At 35.2% G+C, this 18,886-nt stretch overlaps 1 protein-coding gene across 1 annotated transcript in view; it reads left to right on the forward strand.

Moving 5' to 3' along the window:
- Positions 1–18,284, forward strand: part of TTBK2 (tau tubulin kinase 2) — a 56,222-nt gene extending 37,938 nt beyond the window's left edge. The window contains exons 12-14 of the mRNA XM_070931285.1: positions 1,285–1,852; positions 12,051–13,315; positions 17,816–18,284. Of these exons, the coding sequence (XP_070787386.1) occupies positions 1,285–1,852; positions 12,051–13,315; positions 17,816–18,284 (2,302 nt within the window). The remainder of the gene's footprint in view (positions 1–1,284; positions 1,853–12,050; positions 13,316–17,815) is intronic.
- Positions 18,285–18,886: the final 602 nt, after the last annotated feature.

Genomic DNA, 18,886 nt, shown 5'->3' on the forward strand with positions numbered 1-18,886 from the left:
AAAAGAAAAAAAGCCTGTTTTTCTTTTAAATGCCTCTGACGATCCAAGCTGAGTAGCCAGATCAGCAGAGGCTTTTTTTCTTTTAAATGCCTCTGATGATCCAAGCTGAGTTGCCTGATCGGCAGAGGCGTTTAAAAGAAAAAAAGCCTCTGCTGATCAGGCAACTCAGCTGGGATCGTCAGAGCCTTTTGAAAGCATTTTTTTACAACCTCTTCGCCGAAGAGGTTGTAGAAAAAATGGTTTTAAAAGTAAAAAAAAAAAAATTGGCCACGCCTACCCAGTCACATTACCCCCACCACCAAGCCACGCCCACAGAACCGGTAGTAACAAATTTTAGATTTCACCACTGATACATAGATTTACATATACACCTTCATGGCAGTTTTATTCTAGTCAAGTGGTGGATAATGAAAATATAGATGATAAGAAATGAAAAAAGTATTTTGTTGATATAAAAAGCCAGCCTGCTATTTTGCAATGGGTCACCGAACGTCCAGAAATAGAAGACATATAAATGACCTCCAAAAAAAGTGCCAGGCTTTGAACTATCATGTCAGCAATGGACAATCCTGAATAGAATTCACACCTCACACAGTGTCTGCCGGGACGCTCTGTATAAATGGGGCATAGTACCCTCCAGAGGTGGGTTCTACTTACCTTTACTACTGGTTCACAACGGGACCGCGCACGCACGCTTTGCTTCGTGCACGAGTGTGCGCAGAAACTTCCTGATGATGTCGGGGTCAGTGGGCAGAGCCTCCTGCCTGTTTTACTACTGGTTCTTGAGAACCAGGGGCAACCCACCACTGGTACCCTCCCCTAAGTGTGACTGCAGGTTCCCACGTCAAACTGTAGATCACATAGTGACTGGCTGTAAACTGAGGACATATACCGGTCTGATATCTGATTTTTTAATATAAATGATGCTGCCCTTCAATGGTTAGATAGCTTAGACATTGTTATTTTTACATTTGTATTTTATTGTGTTTTACTAATCTGTGAAATGTTAATATATATATATATTATGATATGCCACATGCTAAATAAATAAATAAATACTTAAAAATACACAGAAATGTCCTCCAAAACATGAATGCAAGAAACTATTTTTCATGGCAAATAGCATAGTATGTATTTTATTTCCATGGATAACTGGACCACCTAACTTTTTCTAAAACTTCAAGTTTTTTGAAAATATGTTTATTTATATAATGTCCTGTGGATTCTGCTTTATATTGCTCAAATACATTGATATATCATTTTTTTTCTTTTATCATTCCCTAGCATGGAAAAAAAGAAAAGAGATCTTAATAGTGGCAAAGAACCTGTAATTCTAGCTTCTCAGAAAACACGTGCTCCCGCAGCTTCTTCCTGTCAGGAACATGTCTGGCATTATGATGAAGAGTATCTGCCTGAAGCTTCCAAGCTGGTGTCAGGTCCTTCTCCAGAACAGGGTGATGGTGGTGTTAGCAACGGATATGTCGCTGTCAATTTGAATTCTTGCCAGCAGGAGGTAGACTCTAAGGAATGGGTGATTGTTGATAAAGAGCAGGACCTTCAGGATTTCAGAACTAATTGTGCTACAGGGCATAAAACAACTGGAAGTCCTTCTGACGAAGAACCTGAGGTACTCCAGGATTTTGAAGAGTCCCCCCAAGAGGATAAACCTGGACTTCAAACCAAGCATACACCTGATGGAGCAGCACTTAATTTAGGCGCTGAATGTTGTGGAATTGCAGCTTCTGAACAGTTTACAGATCAACTAGAACTCCCAGTTGGAATTGCTGGCCATGCTCTTGCCGTCACACCTACAAGCCTAATGGAGGCACAAGCAGAAGGGGCTCTTACTCCAGTAAGTAAACTAACAGCCAGAGTCTGTTGTAGTTCAGGCAAATTAAGAAATTGCTGACTGAAAACATGGCCTTTGTATTACAATCAAAGCACTGATTAGAGATGATAATCTGCTTTAAGTCTTTGAGAAGAGGGTGAAAATGTTCGTAACATTTTTACATTTTCCAAATACTTTTTTGCAAAAACACGTTTTTGCAATGCCCAGAGCTCTTGCACCTGATTTTATTATTGTATACACCATTAAATATTTAATAGAAAAGCACAATAACTATGATACTTGAACAATTAATTATTTTCATAGAGTATTTTCATAGAGTATTTTCATAGAGTATTATTTAAAATATGAATTATAGCCCAAAAGGAGGTAATGATTATTTCAGAAATAAAGAAAGTGATGGAGTGTTCATATGGGCTTACTCCATTTTAAGTCTTTATTTTCGGATGCTAGTAACTGCTATTAAATATATGTTTTTACTTGAATATATTCTAGAAAAGTTAACTCTTACATGTAAAAGTATAAATTGGCTTTGCTGCCTGATATCTGAAACTATTTTATTTGTCTGAAAATGTACACGCCAAGAATCAGTCACTAAAAATATCTTCCATCTTCTGGGCCATGTTATTTGAACATCTTAATGTTTTGTTTCAGATTTCAGATTTTCCAAGAGAATGGTTCTGTCTCCTTTTTTGGCCAACATCATGGCCATTCCTGTTCCTAGATTTTGTTTGCCGTTTTTCTTCTTTACTATTTTTGTTCAATACAGCACATCTTCAAATACAATATATAATTACAGTACATAGTATATATCTATAGAGATTCTCAATCATCCAGGTTATGGATTTTTTTTCTTTGAAAATGTTTCTTTTGTCATTCAAGAAGTTTCTTCAGTTCTGACTGATTGGTGGGGAATGGAAGGATTTATGATAAATCTTTCAAAGAAAAAACCAAGAAAGTCCAGGTGCCTTTTGGAAAAGCACCTTTGGGAGTACATGGTATACTTTTTTCATTCAAAAAAAGAATAGCAATGACTGAAAGTGGTATTACTGAGCATAAGAGTTGTTATAAACATAGTTTGATCTGTGACCAAACAGTAAGGATAGAAATCACATTTGCTTCTTATCCTCTTGCACATACACTTTTTCTGTAACGTTCTTAATACGTATTATTACTAAATTGAAAGCTACCTGTTATTACTACTAAAATCCTAATTTAGTGCTGCAAAAATATACTGTTTAAATATCCTCCTCTGCAGACAAGGTTAATTTTCAAAAGTCTTTATTTTCCTTTTGATAAATAACAGCTCTTTATGATATCTGAATTCAGACTGAGATTAACTGAAACCTGGGTAGGGAGGTAGAAAGTGGTTCTTCTCTCAAGAATAGGCTGATCTGAGTTTTAGGTCTGGTATTATCCATGTTCCTAGGGCAGGAGAAAGGGAGAAGGTGTTATCCTCTGTGAGATTCTATTGGCATTAAGAGGCACTACTTTACAGATAACCAGATGTGAGACCTCCTTTATGCAGTTGGGCCCAAAGGGCTCCTTGGCATTGCCACTTTTATAGTGCTTCCCATACTGAACAGTGGCATCTCTGCCAGGAGTATTATCCTTATTGTTGAGATGGCAAGAGTTCCCTAGGTTAGTACTGTTGGGGAAACTTATTTTCACTTGGTGAGAAGTCTGGAGTAGCCTAGGACTACATGGCCATCAATGACTACCATGGTCTTGGTTCAATATATTGAGACCTAATTGAGATAATTTTGTGTCTGTAAGTCCTAAGGGAATGTGTAAAGCCCTCTGTACTGTCAGTTCCATACTTTCTGGTTAGATCTCTGCCCCTTATGATTAGTTAATTTTGCCCTTGAAATGGCAGGGCATGGGATTCAAGCTGTTAACAGTTCTTTGAATAAAGGGGTAGTTTTCTCACTGTGAAAGATGTTATGGTGTACTTCATCTTTAATAAGTCTTTGCTCAAGTCAACGGTTTTAAATAAATTTAGGCTTCTCCAATTTACCTTTTAGGAAAGGTTACATAGAAACAGGTGGTCTTAAAAGTACAAAAAATCCTGGAAATAGCAAATTATTTGGACTCCTGGCAAACAGGTTTCAGCCATGGTATAGCACAGAAACTGCATTCTATGATGCTTTACTATAATTGCAATTATAATGTTAGCGTTTTAAAAATATGTATTAATGTAGTCAAATTGAGTAAATTATGTACTAAGAACAGGTTCTATGGAGGTGAACATGTAAAATAATTTATCATACAGCTTTATATCAAAGATAATTTATATGTTCTACTTGTTACAGCTTCTAAAATATAATATATATTTCCTTTCTGTACATAAGATAAAAATAAGAGTATATTTTTTGTACTACATGGTTATTCCTCAGCTGTTTTAGAAAGTCTTCCTCAAAGCAACCTGCAACTGTGGCATGAAAAAATTTATACAGTAAAAAGCCACATAGTATAAACATTAAAATAATTTCATATTTAAACTCTTCTTGGTATACTGAAGCCCAGAAAAAGAAAGACAACTCAATCAATTTTGCCTAGGAATGAATATGGAGATGAATATTTACTACTAATGTCAAGTTTAACTCCAATAATACCTTGAGTGAGAAAAATAAAATTTACTTAGAAACTAAACATTTATTTAGCCCCCTGGCCCACATTATCATAAAGATAAAAGGAGGAGAAAGAAGGCACGTTCAGATTTGCAAGACTCTTACTATTATTATTCTAATAAAGGAGATTTAAATCTACATAGCACCTGTTTTTCAGTGTTTCAGTTCTACTTAATACGTGTGATATTAACCTTATAAGGCAGAATATGCTTCCTTTGTCTTTGGGTGAATTAGGGGGAGGTCTGTCTCAGGCATTTTTGCAAACCACTTTCTTGTCCTGGGCTCCAGCCTCATTCATTGATTGTTGCCTTGGTAACAGATATTCTCTCCATCATTCAAGGCCATCCTCTTTACTCACAATATTACTGCTCTAAGTTCCCATGATGTTTGGATTTCCTGACTGTGATTCATAGTTTTATATATACCTACTAAATTTTTTATCAACATAGTTGAGCAAACTACACAATGTTTTGATTTTATAAAGACAGTTTAATTGTGTTGTAGGAGACAATATCCAAGGATAAAGAGCTGGGCATATCATACTAATCCATTTTTAGTGGCTACATTGAATCACACTAGTGCAAACCACTTTAGGAGAGCGCACTTCTGGCTACTGCCTCAAAGTATGTGTTACCTCTTCATTTCTGGCATGATTATCTACCCTAGGTATCTTCTATCTTGAAATAGGCTTTGAAACCAACATTTCTAATTCTTCTGGCTAACCTAGGTGTAGCAGTAGAGGGGACTGTAGTTCCTGTATCTGATTGGGGAGAATCTGCCGTCTTCATTTTTTCAACTTTTGCCTTCTATGGACACCATGGATGTCAAAATAGATCACATACTTTCTTTAATTCAGAAGATGTTGGTATGCACATAATATAAATAACCTAGATTGTCCTGTTCCTTAGTGTGAATTTAAAACAATCAAATTAATCATATGGAGGATTTTACTGCTGTGCTAGTCCAATTTTCAATACACCTCATCCTGTTTCAAATAGCCAAAAATTCTTGGATAAAGCCTTCCTCAATGTTATATATAACATCTATTAGGAGTCTTTATCAAATTTAAGAAGATGTACTTCTGTTCTAGTCTAGCTTCTGTATCCAAATCCTGATAGCTTTGGTAAGCTTGGCTTAGCTTCCTGTGTCTGATTTCTCAGAGACATAATGCATTGCCAGTTTGACCCAGATCTCATCCCCCCCCCAAACTCATTATGTGGAGATTACATCTACAAATTCTTAGTTGCAGTAGATCAGGTCTTTGCTGGATTGGAAGCCTTAAATTCAGAAAATTAATATGATGAAGTGAGACAGGTTCCTCAGTTTTCCTAATCTTCCATGATACCATTCCAGATTTCATGCTGTGTTTTGGAATTTTTATTGTGGCTTAAGAACAGGCTTTATTTTTGTCTGTAAAACTTTATCTTGTTCATAATCTGATTAAAGGAATTTCTGTTTTTTTCTCATGTGGCTGTGAAGCAGTTTGTGAAAGTTGTACAGTACTTTGTTTTTTGTCTGTCTGACAAAGTCCTTTAAGACTTTAGCTACCTGACCTCTTCATTTACTCTCTCAGAAGACAGCATTAGTCATTGTGATCACATCAGTCTGACATTCAGTCTGACATTCTAGTGAGCTCCATGCTTTTGTATTCAGGTGAATCTTACCTAATTTTTTATAAGGAGAAAGTGAGTCTGTGGTCTCCATTTCTCCTCCTGCTGAAAGCAGTCTCTCATTTTCACTTATGCTAAGAAAATATCTTCCCTCTGTTTTTTTCAAATCCAGAAAATTCCTTAGAAATAATTATGCATATGCTTGATATTCATTTCTGACTTCAATATAAGAAGGATCCACGTTTATTTTTCTCTTGTAATAGGCAACAGAAATGTTTTTTGTTGAATAAATCACATGAACAATTATATTTGGACAGACAAATCCAGATTTGCTATTCCGTGAATCTGATGGCTTCATCAGCAGTAGGATCTCCCTTTAACATCAGTTGGGCGTTCACTTTATTACAGCCATCTGATCTTAGTGGGGATTGTTTTCTTGAGAGGATAATTTGGCAGGGCAGTTTTATTCTCAGTTTTTCTTTTTTTATTGTTTACCAACCTCCTTGTATAGTAGCTTACTACTGAGCCATGTATGTAAATCATAGAAACCACTGGTTATTTACCTGTAACTGTCATTCTTAACATGGCCATCTGTGAATCCAAATGCCAACCATCCATCCTTCCGACCTGGTTTCAAGGACAGCATTGTCAGTATTGGCCTGTTGTAGCTTCTTTGAAATGGAAGACAATGGCAGGAATCCTAATTTCACATGCTGAATCTAGTGAAAGGAAATGGGCTTCCTACCAAAAGTCTAAGGTTCCAGAATGCTCTATGTAGGTTACTGTGCATGTGCAGAACCCATATATGCAGATTCACAGATAACTACCTAAAGAATTATAGGTAAGTAACCAGGTCCTTTGTTCTATTATTCTGTAATAGTCATTATGTGTATCCGAACAATGCATTTACAATAGAGTGTTATATTTGCAAGCTGATAAAAAATGCTGCTTGGAATGAACATTGAGTTGGATCCAGGTTTTATTTCCCTGAATAGTTCCCTGAAGAGATTTCCAACACCACACAAAGAATATTATGGGGAAGTATAAGGGAATAATAAAGCAAGGGAAATTAGCAAACATTGCTATACTGCCCAGGGAAGTGTTCTCCTTCTATAAATAGAATAAGCTTTTCCAATTGTGGAAGCAAGACCTGGATCCAATTCAGTACATATCACTATTGGTTATCTTTGTCAGGCAGGGTTTACAAGGTAATCACATTTTTTAAGTAATTTCTTTTACTTAGTAGCATTATTTTATAATCACTTTTCTGAATTTTCTGTGTTATTAATGGCATATGGGAAAATATTGCTAAATCAGAGGAATAAAATAAGTGGTCTTTGTAGTTTCATTTTTAAGAGATGGTTTGGTTCATTATTGGAAATATCAACTATTGGAAGACTAATGTATAAAACTAGATAAAGAATAATAAAATGGTCTTATTAAATATTTGAAACATTTTCTTTCTTTTCCCTGCCATATTCTCACAGCTCAGCTCATTTCATATGTCGCATTTCTCCATCCCACGAATTTCAAGCCCCAACATCTTCTATACTCTGAACCCTATCTCCCACCTCATCACCCACATGGATCCTAAGAAAGTGACAAGCTTTCCAAGGAGTCAATCAGCAGAGAGCCACTCTTCCTCTTCCTGGTCACCTTCCTGTAGGCAACTTCCTGTTATTCCCTCTGGAAACAAGTTTCCCCCTGTCATTCACATCTCAAAAGCACAACTCCAGCAGGTGAATGCATCTTCATTTTCATCAAAGCAACTACACTGTTGGTCATTTGAAAAGTTTTACAGTTCCGAATTATTATGCAGGGCTGAGATTTGGTTTATTTGTCTGAGTAGGAAAACTGAAAGCTGGGAGATACAGCTTTTTTGAGAAAGTCATTTTAAAGAAGTAAATTGTTTTAAAATGATAGCAAAAATCTTCACAGGATAGATCAGAGTGAATCCAGCTAATCTTTTATGTAGAAGATAAAATTATTTTTCAGAAATTATGAATGACTTTTTTGTAGTTTAAAGTTTGGGGAATAGTTTCAATAAATAAGACTCAAAATTAAAGCTTTTAAAATTAAAACTGATATATAAGTGTTACATATACAAAAAAGAGAAAGATAAGGTCTAATTTATTGATTGAGAAGGTAAACATTTGCATTTTTCTTTTTTTAACAAGTAGAATGCTAAAATACATATTGTTCAAGACACGGGTTTAATAATAGGAATCAGTAGTATTAAAACTGTCAAATGGAAAACTCCAATTAATCTTTAAGAACACAATACTTAAGCTTTCTTTCTTTCAGAAGAAGTAGTCTCATAATAGATGTTATCCATATTATTTTAACATAAGAAAAATAACTTTATATTAGTAGAGCACAATGATGATTAATAATTAAAGCTTAACCTCTAATTTGACTCCATCCCACCATAAACATTACCATATGTAAAATTCATTTCTGTATGTAACTTTTTTCTTTTTATATAAAATATTATTTCTCTCAATATAAATTTTTGTTTCTAATTGAATATTATTGGGCAACGATAAAAAGGATAAAAAATATTCCAAAGGTCAAATTTTCTATCTATAAGCCACATTTTCTATGTAGCAAGAAGTAATCTCTTTAACTAGATTTCATACATTTTAGCCCTTGCTGTTTTACCTTGTTTATGGTGAAAATGCAGTTATTATTAAAAATTGTTAGTCTTAATAATTTAGGAGTTAGCACTCTGATCCTGGGCATTAACTGCACAATCTTACATAATGGCCATAGGATCCAAAACAAAGCAAGAAATAATATCTCAATTTTTTTAGGATGATTATTTGCTTTTTAATGAAAGTAACTGTATTGCAACAAAAGCTAAACATATATTTAATATTTGAAAAATAAACAAAGAATTGAAAGAAGAAAAAATCCTGGATGTGTCTAATCTGTGTAGGTATCAATTCTATATATATATAAAAAACCCTGATAAATGTTTGTAGCTAATAAATGATGTCTATATTAATTTTTACATTAATTTTTTCAATCAAATCAATTTGTTATCTATTTAAAGAAAAGAATAGCCTTATTATCTGCTTTGTGGTAGCTAAAGTCATCTGAAATGTTGCAAAATCACTAAATCTAATGAGAATTCTGAATGCAAGAATCTATTGGAATCCAATTCAGGATTGCAACTGAATGAAATCATCCGGTTTTCCAGATTACTGTCCCATCATTATATTTTTTCTTCTTTTCTTCTTTCATGGCATTTTCTTCCCCTTGTTTCTTCTTCTCCTATTCGTATCTGTTTAAATCGAGTATGGAGCATTTTTATTTTTATTTTTGAGGACAACATTCCTTAAGGACCTTGGTGGTACAGGGGTTTAAGGCACCCTGTTATTAAGCTTATTAAGACCAGCTGCCTGCAATTACTGCAGGGTTCGAATCTCGCCAAGGCTCAAGGTTGACTCAGCCTTCCATCCTTTCTAAGGTAGGTGAAATGAGGACCCAGTTTGTGGGGGCAATAAGCTGACTTTGTATAAATATACAAAAGGATGAAGGCTATTGCTGAGCACATTGTAAGCCGCCCTGAGTCTTCGGAGAAGGGCGGCATATAAATCAAATTAAAAAAAAAAAAAAAAAGGAGCCCAAACTGCCAGTAAGTGGAGCCAGAGCACAAATTAAATAGGGCCAATCCTTTTCTTTTTCTTTTTCTTTCCATTGTTCCTTGATTTCATTGATGAACAACCATCTAGGAAAACCTCTTGATTTTTGTAAAAAATTATGAATATTTTTCTTTACACATTTTTCATAACTTCCTCCTCTTTTATCACATCAAGGAAATCTCTTTATTTCTCAAACACACTGTTTATTTTTATCTCTTCTTGATCCCGAGGGAAAAAATATATCCATCTGCCACCTTAACTTGGATTTTTCTTTTCATTCTTACACAAGCTTTTAAAAAACTTTTGGGTAATAAAGTGATATTGTTGGTTTATAATAGATTTTTAATGTGTCACACTCCAGTTTTGATTCCAGCTGGGATTTCCTCCAATTCTGCCATTTATACATTTATTGTGCATGTTATGAACAGTGTGCATCATCTGATTAACTTACTTATTCTGAGCTGTTATGTTTCTCCAAATTCAGCTCATAATAATTGTTAAGATTCTTCAAAAGAATAATCAAGTGTTTTGGCACACTATTTAGCTGTCTTACGATCAATATTCTGGCATAACTCATGTCACAAAGCAAAGATAAATCATCTTACGTTCTCTTATTTCATTATCTACTTCATTATATTAGCTGTGTGATCTCATCTGTCCCCATTTTTTTTTTTTGAAGTTTGATTTTATTTGGAATTTCTGTTTTCATAATTTGTCTGTATTCTTCCCTATAAATTCTTTAAGAAAACTTTCCTTGTGTTAGATATGAAAGCAGTCTTGGTTTGATAATTTGCACATTCTTTTGAATTTCCTGTCTTTGGTGTACAGATGCACGCCAGTCTCTTCCAGTCTTTGGGACACAGTGTTGTTCTATATTGTTAACATTGTACAGCTACTATTCTGGATTACCTTTCCTGTAACAGTTTTAAATAGTTCAATTAATCTGTTCTTTTTTTTATTTGGCAGCTGGTCTGTTCCTGTATTAGCTTAGTTTCTGTAAAGTTGATTTTTAAGTATGTTCTCTTTTTGAAAATGTTTCTGACATTCCATAATCCGTTTTATAAAAGTTTTCAATATAGTTGTCCCATCTTATTTTGCCCTCATTTGCCATTGTTATATCTCTTCTGTGATTACTTTCAGGTATTTCACTTTAGCTGTATACTTTCTTATGAATTCTCCTTAAATAGGCCTCTTTTCTTATTATTTGTTAACATCCTTGCTTAAGTTATCTTTTCCTTTATGGTTTAACAGTGGAATTTTGCATACAGTTGTCACATATCTTCCATGCATGTATGCAAAGGAATATTTTGTGTTCTAGGAACAGGGACAAACCTGTCAGGAGGAGTGGATTTTTACAGTTGAAGGCACTGATAAAGGTCAGTGCCTAGTGAAGCAAGTAGAGGGGAAAAGCTGTGCAGAAAGATAAGTAGAAAACAAATTGGGACAGTGATTATAGAAACAGATTCAGTAATAATCTGAAGCAGATGCGAGAAGCGTAGGGGATATAACAGACTATTTTTACTCTGATGCAAAATAGTTTGATAAATGTTGAAGACAAAAGGCAAACATTTAAAGCACAACAAACAAACAATAAATGATCTATGAATTAATCAGATTTTCTGCTGTGTATAGTTACTGTTCGTTATTAAGTATATTCTTATAACATTTCTTATTGGAAATAACTTCAAAATAGTTCATAAGATCATTCAGCCACCAAATGATGACAATGATGTCAAAAGACTGACACCATTGATGCTTATGGAATTTGTAAGTCATGTTTCCAATAATTCTCACTAAGCACCACCAATATATATATTTCTTACAGACTGAAACTACAATCTGGTGTATCTTTACACCAAAGTAAAGTTGAGTTTTCAGTAAAGAGGTATAAGATTAGACTACTTAGGCCTGCCTCCTTATAGCCCATTAAAACCTTAACAAGAAAAGGAAATAAAATAAAATAAAATAGAAGGTTGCAAATAGATTTTTACATTGTGTTATTTAGAAATGAAAGTACATCAGTTAAATTAAAAGCATGTAAAAAGGACTAACTAGAGCAAATAGAATAAGGTGGATAAAGATAGATACATTTAGAGAGCGAGAATAAGTGATTTTGATAAGGACAGTTTGAATAAAACAATCATCCTATTGTTAAATGATCCCAAATTGGACTGAACACTTCTCTTCTTTTTCATTGTATTCAACATATAATGAAAAAGAAATTAACTACTGTTTTGAATATGATTTGATAATATATGGTGATGTCAACAAACAAATAATTTATGGTCAACTGATTATTTAAATATTTTCTTTACAGGTTACAATTCCCAGGCCATCAATGGCATCCACACAGTCTACTTCTGAGAGTTTTCATTACAGGCAGCATCTAGACAAGAAAGATCAGGATCCTCGGGTTTTGGAACATACAGTTGAACTTTCCTCCCCTAAGGAGAATGTTGCTGCCTTGGTTGAAGCAAATGGTGCTTTGACTTTTAGCAGCAGTAGAACAGATTTAGTTCTCAAATTAGATTGCAATCAAGGGACACTTGATAAAGATGTTGATGAAGGCATTGAAAATCAGAATAATAGCCAAACAAATTTCCTTGAACAATACATGAAGAAACAAGAAGGAAGGGAAAACGTGAATCTTGTTGAAGGAATAGATGACAAAGAGCCTTTCATTGCTTGTGAAGATGCCATTGAAATACAAATTAAGGAACCCTGCTTAACTGCTTCAAGAAGCACAGAATCTGTTTTGGATGGACCTCAGGTTATTACAGACCCAGAAGAACCAAGACCTTTAGCCAGCTGCTCCTTACTAAATCAGGGTACAAAACAGGAATTACAGAAACAGTCAGCTGCTGAAACATCAGACGTTTCTCTGTCAAGAAGCACTGACCTATTTGCTTACAAACAGGAAAGTCAAGAAATACAAGTACATGAAAATGGCTTCCATGATGAGGATATTGATCATACTAAGGAATTGCAATGCCAGCAAGTGAAACTTGCCACACTTTTGCATGAAACAGAAAAAGAAGAGCAAAGTATTCAAAGAAATGGAGAACTATTCTATTCTATTTCAGAGAATGAAACTTCTAGTCAGTCCAAAAGAGAATTAGTTAGATCGCCATTTGTAGCTAGGCAGAGTCGCATACCAGTTTTAGCACAAGAGCTAGATTCCTCATCAGAATCTTGTCCTGTTTCAGCAAAGGAGAAGCTACTTCTAAAAAAGGCCCACCAAACAGACTTGGTTAGATTATTGGTAGAAAAGCGACAGCTCAGATCTTTCCTGGGTGACCTTTCAAGTGCCTCCGACAAGTCACTGACGGAAACAGCAGTAGCAGGTCCCATGCCATTTTCAGAAGATGTATTGACCTTTTCCAAATTAACATTGGACACTCATTTGCGGAGTCAAGTACAAGAGAGCTTTTTGTCATCAAATAATCCTCAACCCAGAAAGAGCAAAATACCAAGACCTGTATCTTGGACTACTACAGATAATATTAGCACTTCAAACTCAACTCAGTTTTTTCCTCGGCCACCTCCAGGAAGGCCACCAACAAGGCCTGGAGTAGAGGTTAGGTAAGTGCACACATCTATTTAAGCAATATGAAGTATACATCTGAATAGTATGACACCTTACAAATTGCACAGTCCTTGCGGCTTTAATTATTTGGTAGAAAGCATAAGTGCACATTCAAATAATTTTTTCTTTATTTAAAACTGAGGAAAGGTTTTATGAATTAATATTTGTAATCTGTGCCTGAAGTGGATATGAGGTACTAGATTTCTAAATGTTTTGGTTCTCAGATTTGAGTTATATAATTCTAAGGAGATGATAAGAATTGTTTATCTCTATGTGGAGAAGTTGAATATAAAAACACTGATTCTTTCATTTTCATAATAAGCCCTCTGTATTGACATCTGTAGTGTATGTCAGTAATATAAATGTCTATTCAATTATATTTTAAAAGCTGTACTTAATAGTCAGAAAATTTAACCTATAGCCTCACTGTAATATATCTTTTGATAATGCTGTTAGAATATACATTATGTTTTCTATTTGCTGTAATGCAGACATCAAAAATATCAAAATGAGATTTTATTTAAATAAGTGAAAGTGGCTTGGTTAGAAGAAAATAGAAATAAAATATTGTTTAAGTGTTTATATTCTATAATACAGTCAGTAAGTTATGATTTTAGTGTTGTGACTAGGTGATAACATATCAGAACTCTATTTAATTTAATTTATCACATTTACTTGCCTGCCTATCTGATAAGAGCCTAATTTCGGGCAGCAAACAATAATAAAAAGACTTAACAGACTTAAAATGAAATAAAATATAATAATAATAATAATAATAATAATAATAATAATAATAATAATAATAATATAAAAAAATGCAACTTGCGTAAAAATGTGCCACGTGCAAACAAATTAAGCTGAACTAAACTAGTGCTACAGTTTGGAATTTAGAAGTGTATTTTTGAGCTCAAAAGAGAACACAGCACTTGGATGATTTTTGGAGATTTCATGATGTGGTTTGTGTGTCTATTCTGGCCCTCTTAGCAGCTTTTGATACCATCAACCAGTTCTGGGGACTGGGAGTGGGGCACACTGAATTGCAGTGGTTCTTTCTTTTTCTATGGCTGCTACCAGTCAATGCTAGTAGGGGAAGACAGGTCCAGCCCTAGAACCTTATTAGGTATTGTGAAGTTATTGGGAGAGGTCATGCATCAACATGCTCAGCCCCTGGCGCTATAAAGGCCTGCATGAGGAAAAAACAGGTCTGAATCAATCCTAGCAAAAGGAATTGTTTGTGGGTTTTTGGCATCTGGAGAATTGACATTTCTGACTCTTGATGGGATAATATTCCCCTGCACAAATTTGGCCTGCAATTTGGGGTCCTCTTGGATTTATGGTTCTTGCTGGAGGACCAGGTGACAGTTGTGGCAATGAAGTCCTTTAAACAGATCTGCCTTTGCACCAATTGCACCCATTCCTGGACTGGGAGATCTTGCTCACAATCACTGATGCCTTAATCGCCTCCTGTTTGAATTGCTGCAATGTGTTCTACATGGGGCTTTCCTTGAAAATTATACGGAAACTGCAATTGGTCCAGAATGCAGTGGCATGCACAGTTTTAGCTGTCCTGTGGTTTATTTGAGCAATAGTACTGCTGCATGAGCTGCATTGGCTTCCAGTTGTTTTCTGGATGCAATTCAAAGTGCTGGTTATTTTATTTATTTTTATTTTATTTATTATATGTTGCCCATCTTCTGGATAAGGTGATTCTGGATGGCTGTCATCTTTAAAGACATACATGGCACAAGGCATGTTACTTGGAGGACGATCTCTCCCTGAGGTTATCTGCTTTTCCTACTAGTTTAGATAGTATTAATGTGCTCCAGATTCCCTCTCTTCAATATTTTTGGTGGCCACCTCAGTGGTTGCCACAATGCCACCAGAGATCAGAGAGCCCCCTACCCTTTAAGCCTCCCAGAAGGCTGTGAAGACATGGCTCTTTCCTCTAGCATTGAGCTAGCTGGGAGATTTAACTACCCCGAAAATAAGACACTGTCTTATATTTTTTTGAACCCTGAAATAAGCGCTTGGTCTTATTGCCATGCACTCAAAAGCCCGATTGGGCTTATTATCAGGGGATGTCTTATTTTGGGGGAAACAGGGTATAAGGATGCTTGATGTGGGATACGGGGGGAAAGGGAAATGTTTTTAAGTATGTTTTATGGATTGTTGTGAGCTGCCTAAAATTATTGTATGAGATAGGTGGCTATATAAGTGTTGTGAATAACATAAACTAAATAGCAAAAGTAGCAACCTGATTGCTAATAAATAGAATTGCATGTGGAAAAGGGTAATTCAGTTCTTTGCCTCCAACTCCTTAGGTATATCATCAGTGTTTTCCTCCTAATCTCATTATAGAATTATGTCTTCCACTTGACCAGCACCGTAGGAACAAAGGTGCTGTTTCACTGAATGTTTTGCAAAATCGTTCTTTGAGATATGCTACAGGCATAATCTGTAAGTAGTGGAATGTAAAAGCCTTCTGTAGTGGAACACTGGGAATATTAGCAAGATACGGATAGTCCTCTTTAAGCAACCCTACTAAAATCATGTGATCATGTCTGTGCTTACAGTTTTACACAAGACAATGAATACTAACTGACTGTATTGGCAAATATATATGAGAGAGTCACATACTGCAAAAGTCATAAATGCAGGCATTGGTCACAAAGTTACTTTGTAACCTTCAGGTTATTCCCACCCATATAATGCAAATAGCAAGATTTAAATATGCAGGGTTGTTGAAGGCTTTCTAATTTCTCACAGTACCTTACCAATGCAAGATGGAATCTTAACAGAGATTGAGAATAGACCTATTTTCATCCTTAGACAGGAAACAGAATACCTAGGGGGAAGACATTGTTTGGGACTATTTTCAACTGAGCAGTAGCCTTCATATTCTCCTTTCATGTAATATCTAAGCTATCACTTTGTCCTGAGATATTTCAGATGTGGTTACAAGTTGCCTTCCTTTTAACTTAAAAAAAAACCTTCAGGATAACTCTTATTGTACATCAGGCAGTTACTAAAACAATAGATAGATCAAATGTCTTCCACTTGCAGGAGATGTTAGATATTTGAAGGAAGAACATTGCTAGATTTTGTAGATGTTAATTGACCGTGTGTTTTTTCCATGTTACTTGTGCCAAAGTTCATTGCCTCAGTTTTATTCTTTCTCAGTATTCAGCCAATGACCAGCAGTCTTTTAAAGCCAATCTTGATACAAGAGATAAGAGTCATGTCATCGGTATATATTAGAATTGAGATTTTGCATCAATTCAGTGAGCAAGAAAAAAAGCTTTGTGATTCCATAATCATTATAATATCATTAATGTAAAAAATAAATAGGAAGAGAATGAGTGGACAGCCTTGCTTAACAGCTTTCTCCAATAATATAGGTATATCATATATGTATATAATACAGACTGAAATTGCATGTTAGATAAAAGTTTTATATAGGTAAAAAGTTAGATATAGGAAATCAGTTATACTAAAATTTGCAAATATAAGCAATTAAGAAAACAGTTAACATATGTCAAAAATAAACCACAAAAGCTCCCAGTTAAGCAGCAAAGTTAACACAATCTTAAAAAGTATAGATTGTTAAACTTTAAAAATCAGTTTTGAATAATGATGTTTTTTCTTGTGTTCAAATAATCTTTGAGAAAGAGCTTCTTGGATTTCAACAAGAAAATCATGACATATCGGTGGTGTCCTTACTGTACTAACAATATATGTTCCTTTTTCCTACCCATCAAATTAACAGAATTTATATAGATTCATATAGGGGATGAATTGTATAGATTTCTTTCCTGTTTATTTATTAGTTTTTAATGCTTCCTAACTTTGAGAAGATTCTAAGTAATATAAAATAAGCAATAGGACCACCTGAACAAGATTGCATCAATAGCTTTTTTTAAAAAAAGTTGGACTCTAGAAACAGCCTAACCAGAGTTAGATTTTAAGAGACTTGTGGAATACTTGAAGAGTGGGAACCTTATGTATCTCTAAGAGGGATTCTGTTCCACAGGGCATAAACCAACAGTGAAGGAATGCTTCCTTGTTCCCACAAGATGATAGCATTTAACTAAAGGGACTTGGAGCATATTCACTCTGCCCAAGCATATTAGTCTAGCAGAAAAGTTGAAAACTTGAAAGGCTTTACAGATGATGACCAAAACTTTGAATTTCATCCGGAAGCTAACTAGTAGCCAGTGAAGCTCAAAAAGCAGCAATGACACATAGACATAACAAGGATCTCTATTACTCCTTCTGCACTGCATTTTAGACCAGCTGTAGCTTCTGAATTGTCTTCAAGGCAGCCCTGTGTAAAGAGAATTACAGTAATCCAGTTGTGAGGTGACTGTTAATGTAATGTAAACATTTTTAAGCCTAACTAAAGTTGAACATGGAAATACATAAAATATATGTAATATGACATATCCTGCATTAAAGAACAGAATGCAGAAATGACAAATTTCTTCTTTTTTTTCAAGGTTGCGGAGGTACAAAGTGCTAGGAAGTAGCAGTTCTGATTCAGACCTGATCTCCCGCCTGGCTCAGATCCTTCAGAATGGATCTCAAAAACCACGAAGCCCTTCACAATCTAAGAGTCCAGGATCTCCACATAGCCCCAAGACTCCACCCAAAAGCCCAGTCATTCCCAGACGCAGTCCTAGTTCCTCCCCTAGGAGCTCTTCTCTGCCTCGTACTGCCAGCTCTTCACCATCTCGGGGTGGAAGGCCACACCATGAGCAGAGAAGTTCATCCCCACATCTTGGAAGGAGTAAATCGCCTCCTAGTCTTTCAGGCTCTTCATCTTCCAGAAGATCCTGTCAACAAGAGCACTGCTACAACAAATCTAGCAAAAACGGTCTGAAAGGATCTAGTAGCTCTTGCCATCACTCTTCTAGCATTAAACCTCCCACTGGGAAGAACAAATCAGCCAATAAACTTAGCAGATAGGAACTGAATCTTGTCAGGTGTCAACCCCCCCTCTCCATTCAATCTAATGCATGTTGTGTCTGTGTACTATGTATTTTAAAAAAGGGACCGTCTTCAAAGATTAGCATTTATCTTGACTTTTGGAGAAAAACTTTTCAGATGAATTATTTATATGGCTCACTTTGTATAGGAGTGGCCAGGCATTGCCCAAGAGTGGGCAGCAAGCAGATCAGGGAAGCTGGAGAGTGGAGATGGAGCAGCCAGAAAGTCCATCTGGAATCACATTGTTTGGGAGATTAGTGTTTTAATATGATTTTTCTTTCCTTTTTATTTATTAAAACAATAAGCTGACTCTAGATTTTCATCAAGGAAAATTATAAAACCTGAAAGAAATGTACTGGGACACTACTATGCTTGAGGTTTAATCAGCTGCTATGTTTTTAAAGATTTTAAAAAGCACATTATTTGGGACAGAAAATTCTACAAAGTCTTCTGTGTAATATTGGCCTTTTTCACAAACAATTTCACTTTGTTCATTGGCCACATTCCTTCTTGATTGATAATTATCAAAAGAAAAAAGTATTTATATAATTGCACAGGATTACAGCCCTGTATTTTAAGAG

This window comes from Pituophis catenifer, unplaced genomic scaffold (assembly GCF_029215685.1).
Source record: "Pituophis catenifer annectens isolate HBS135680 unplaced genomic scaffold, rPitCat1.0.hap2 SCAF_1, whole genome shotgun sequence".
In the NCBI taxonomy this organism is placed as follows: domain Eukaryota; kingdom Metazoa; phylum Chordata; class Lepidosauria; order Squamata; family Colubridae; genus Pituophis; species Pituophis catenifer.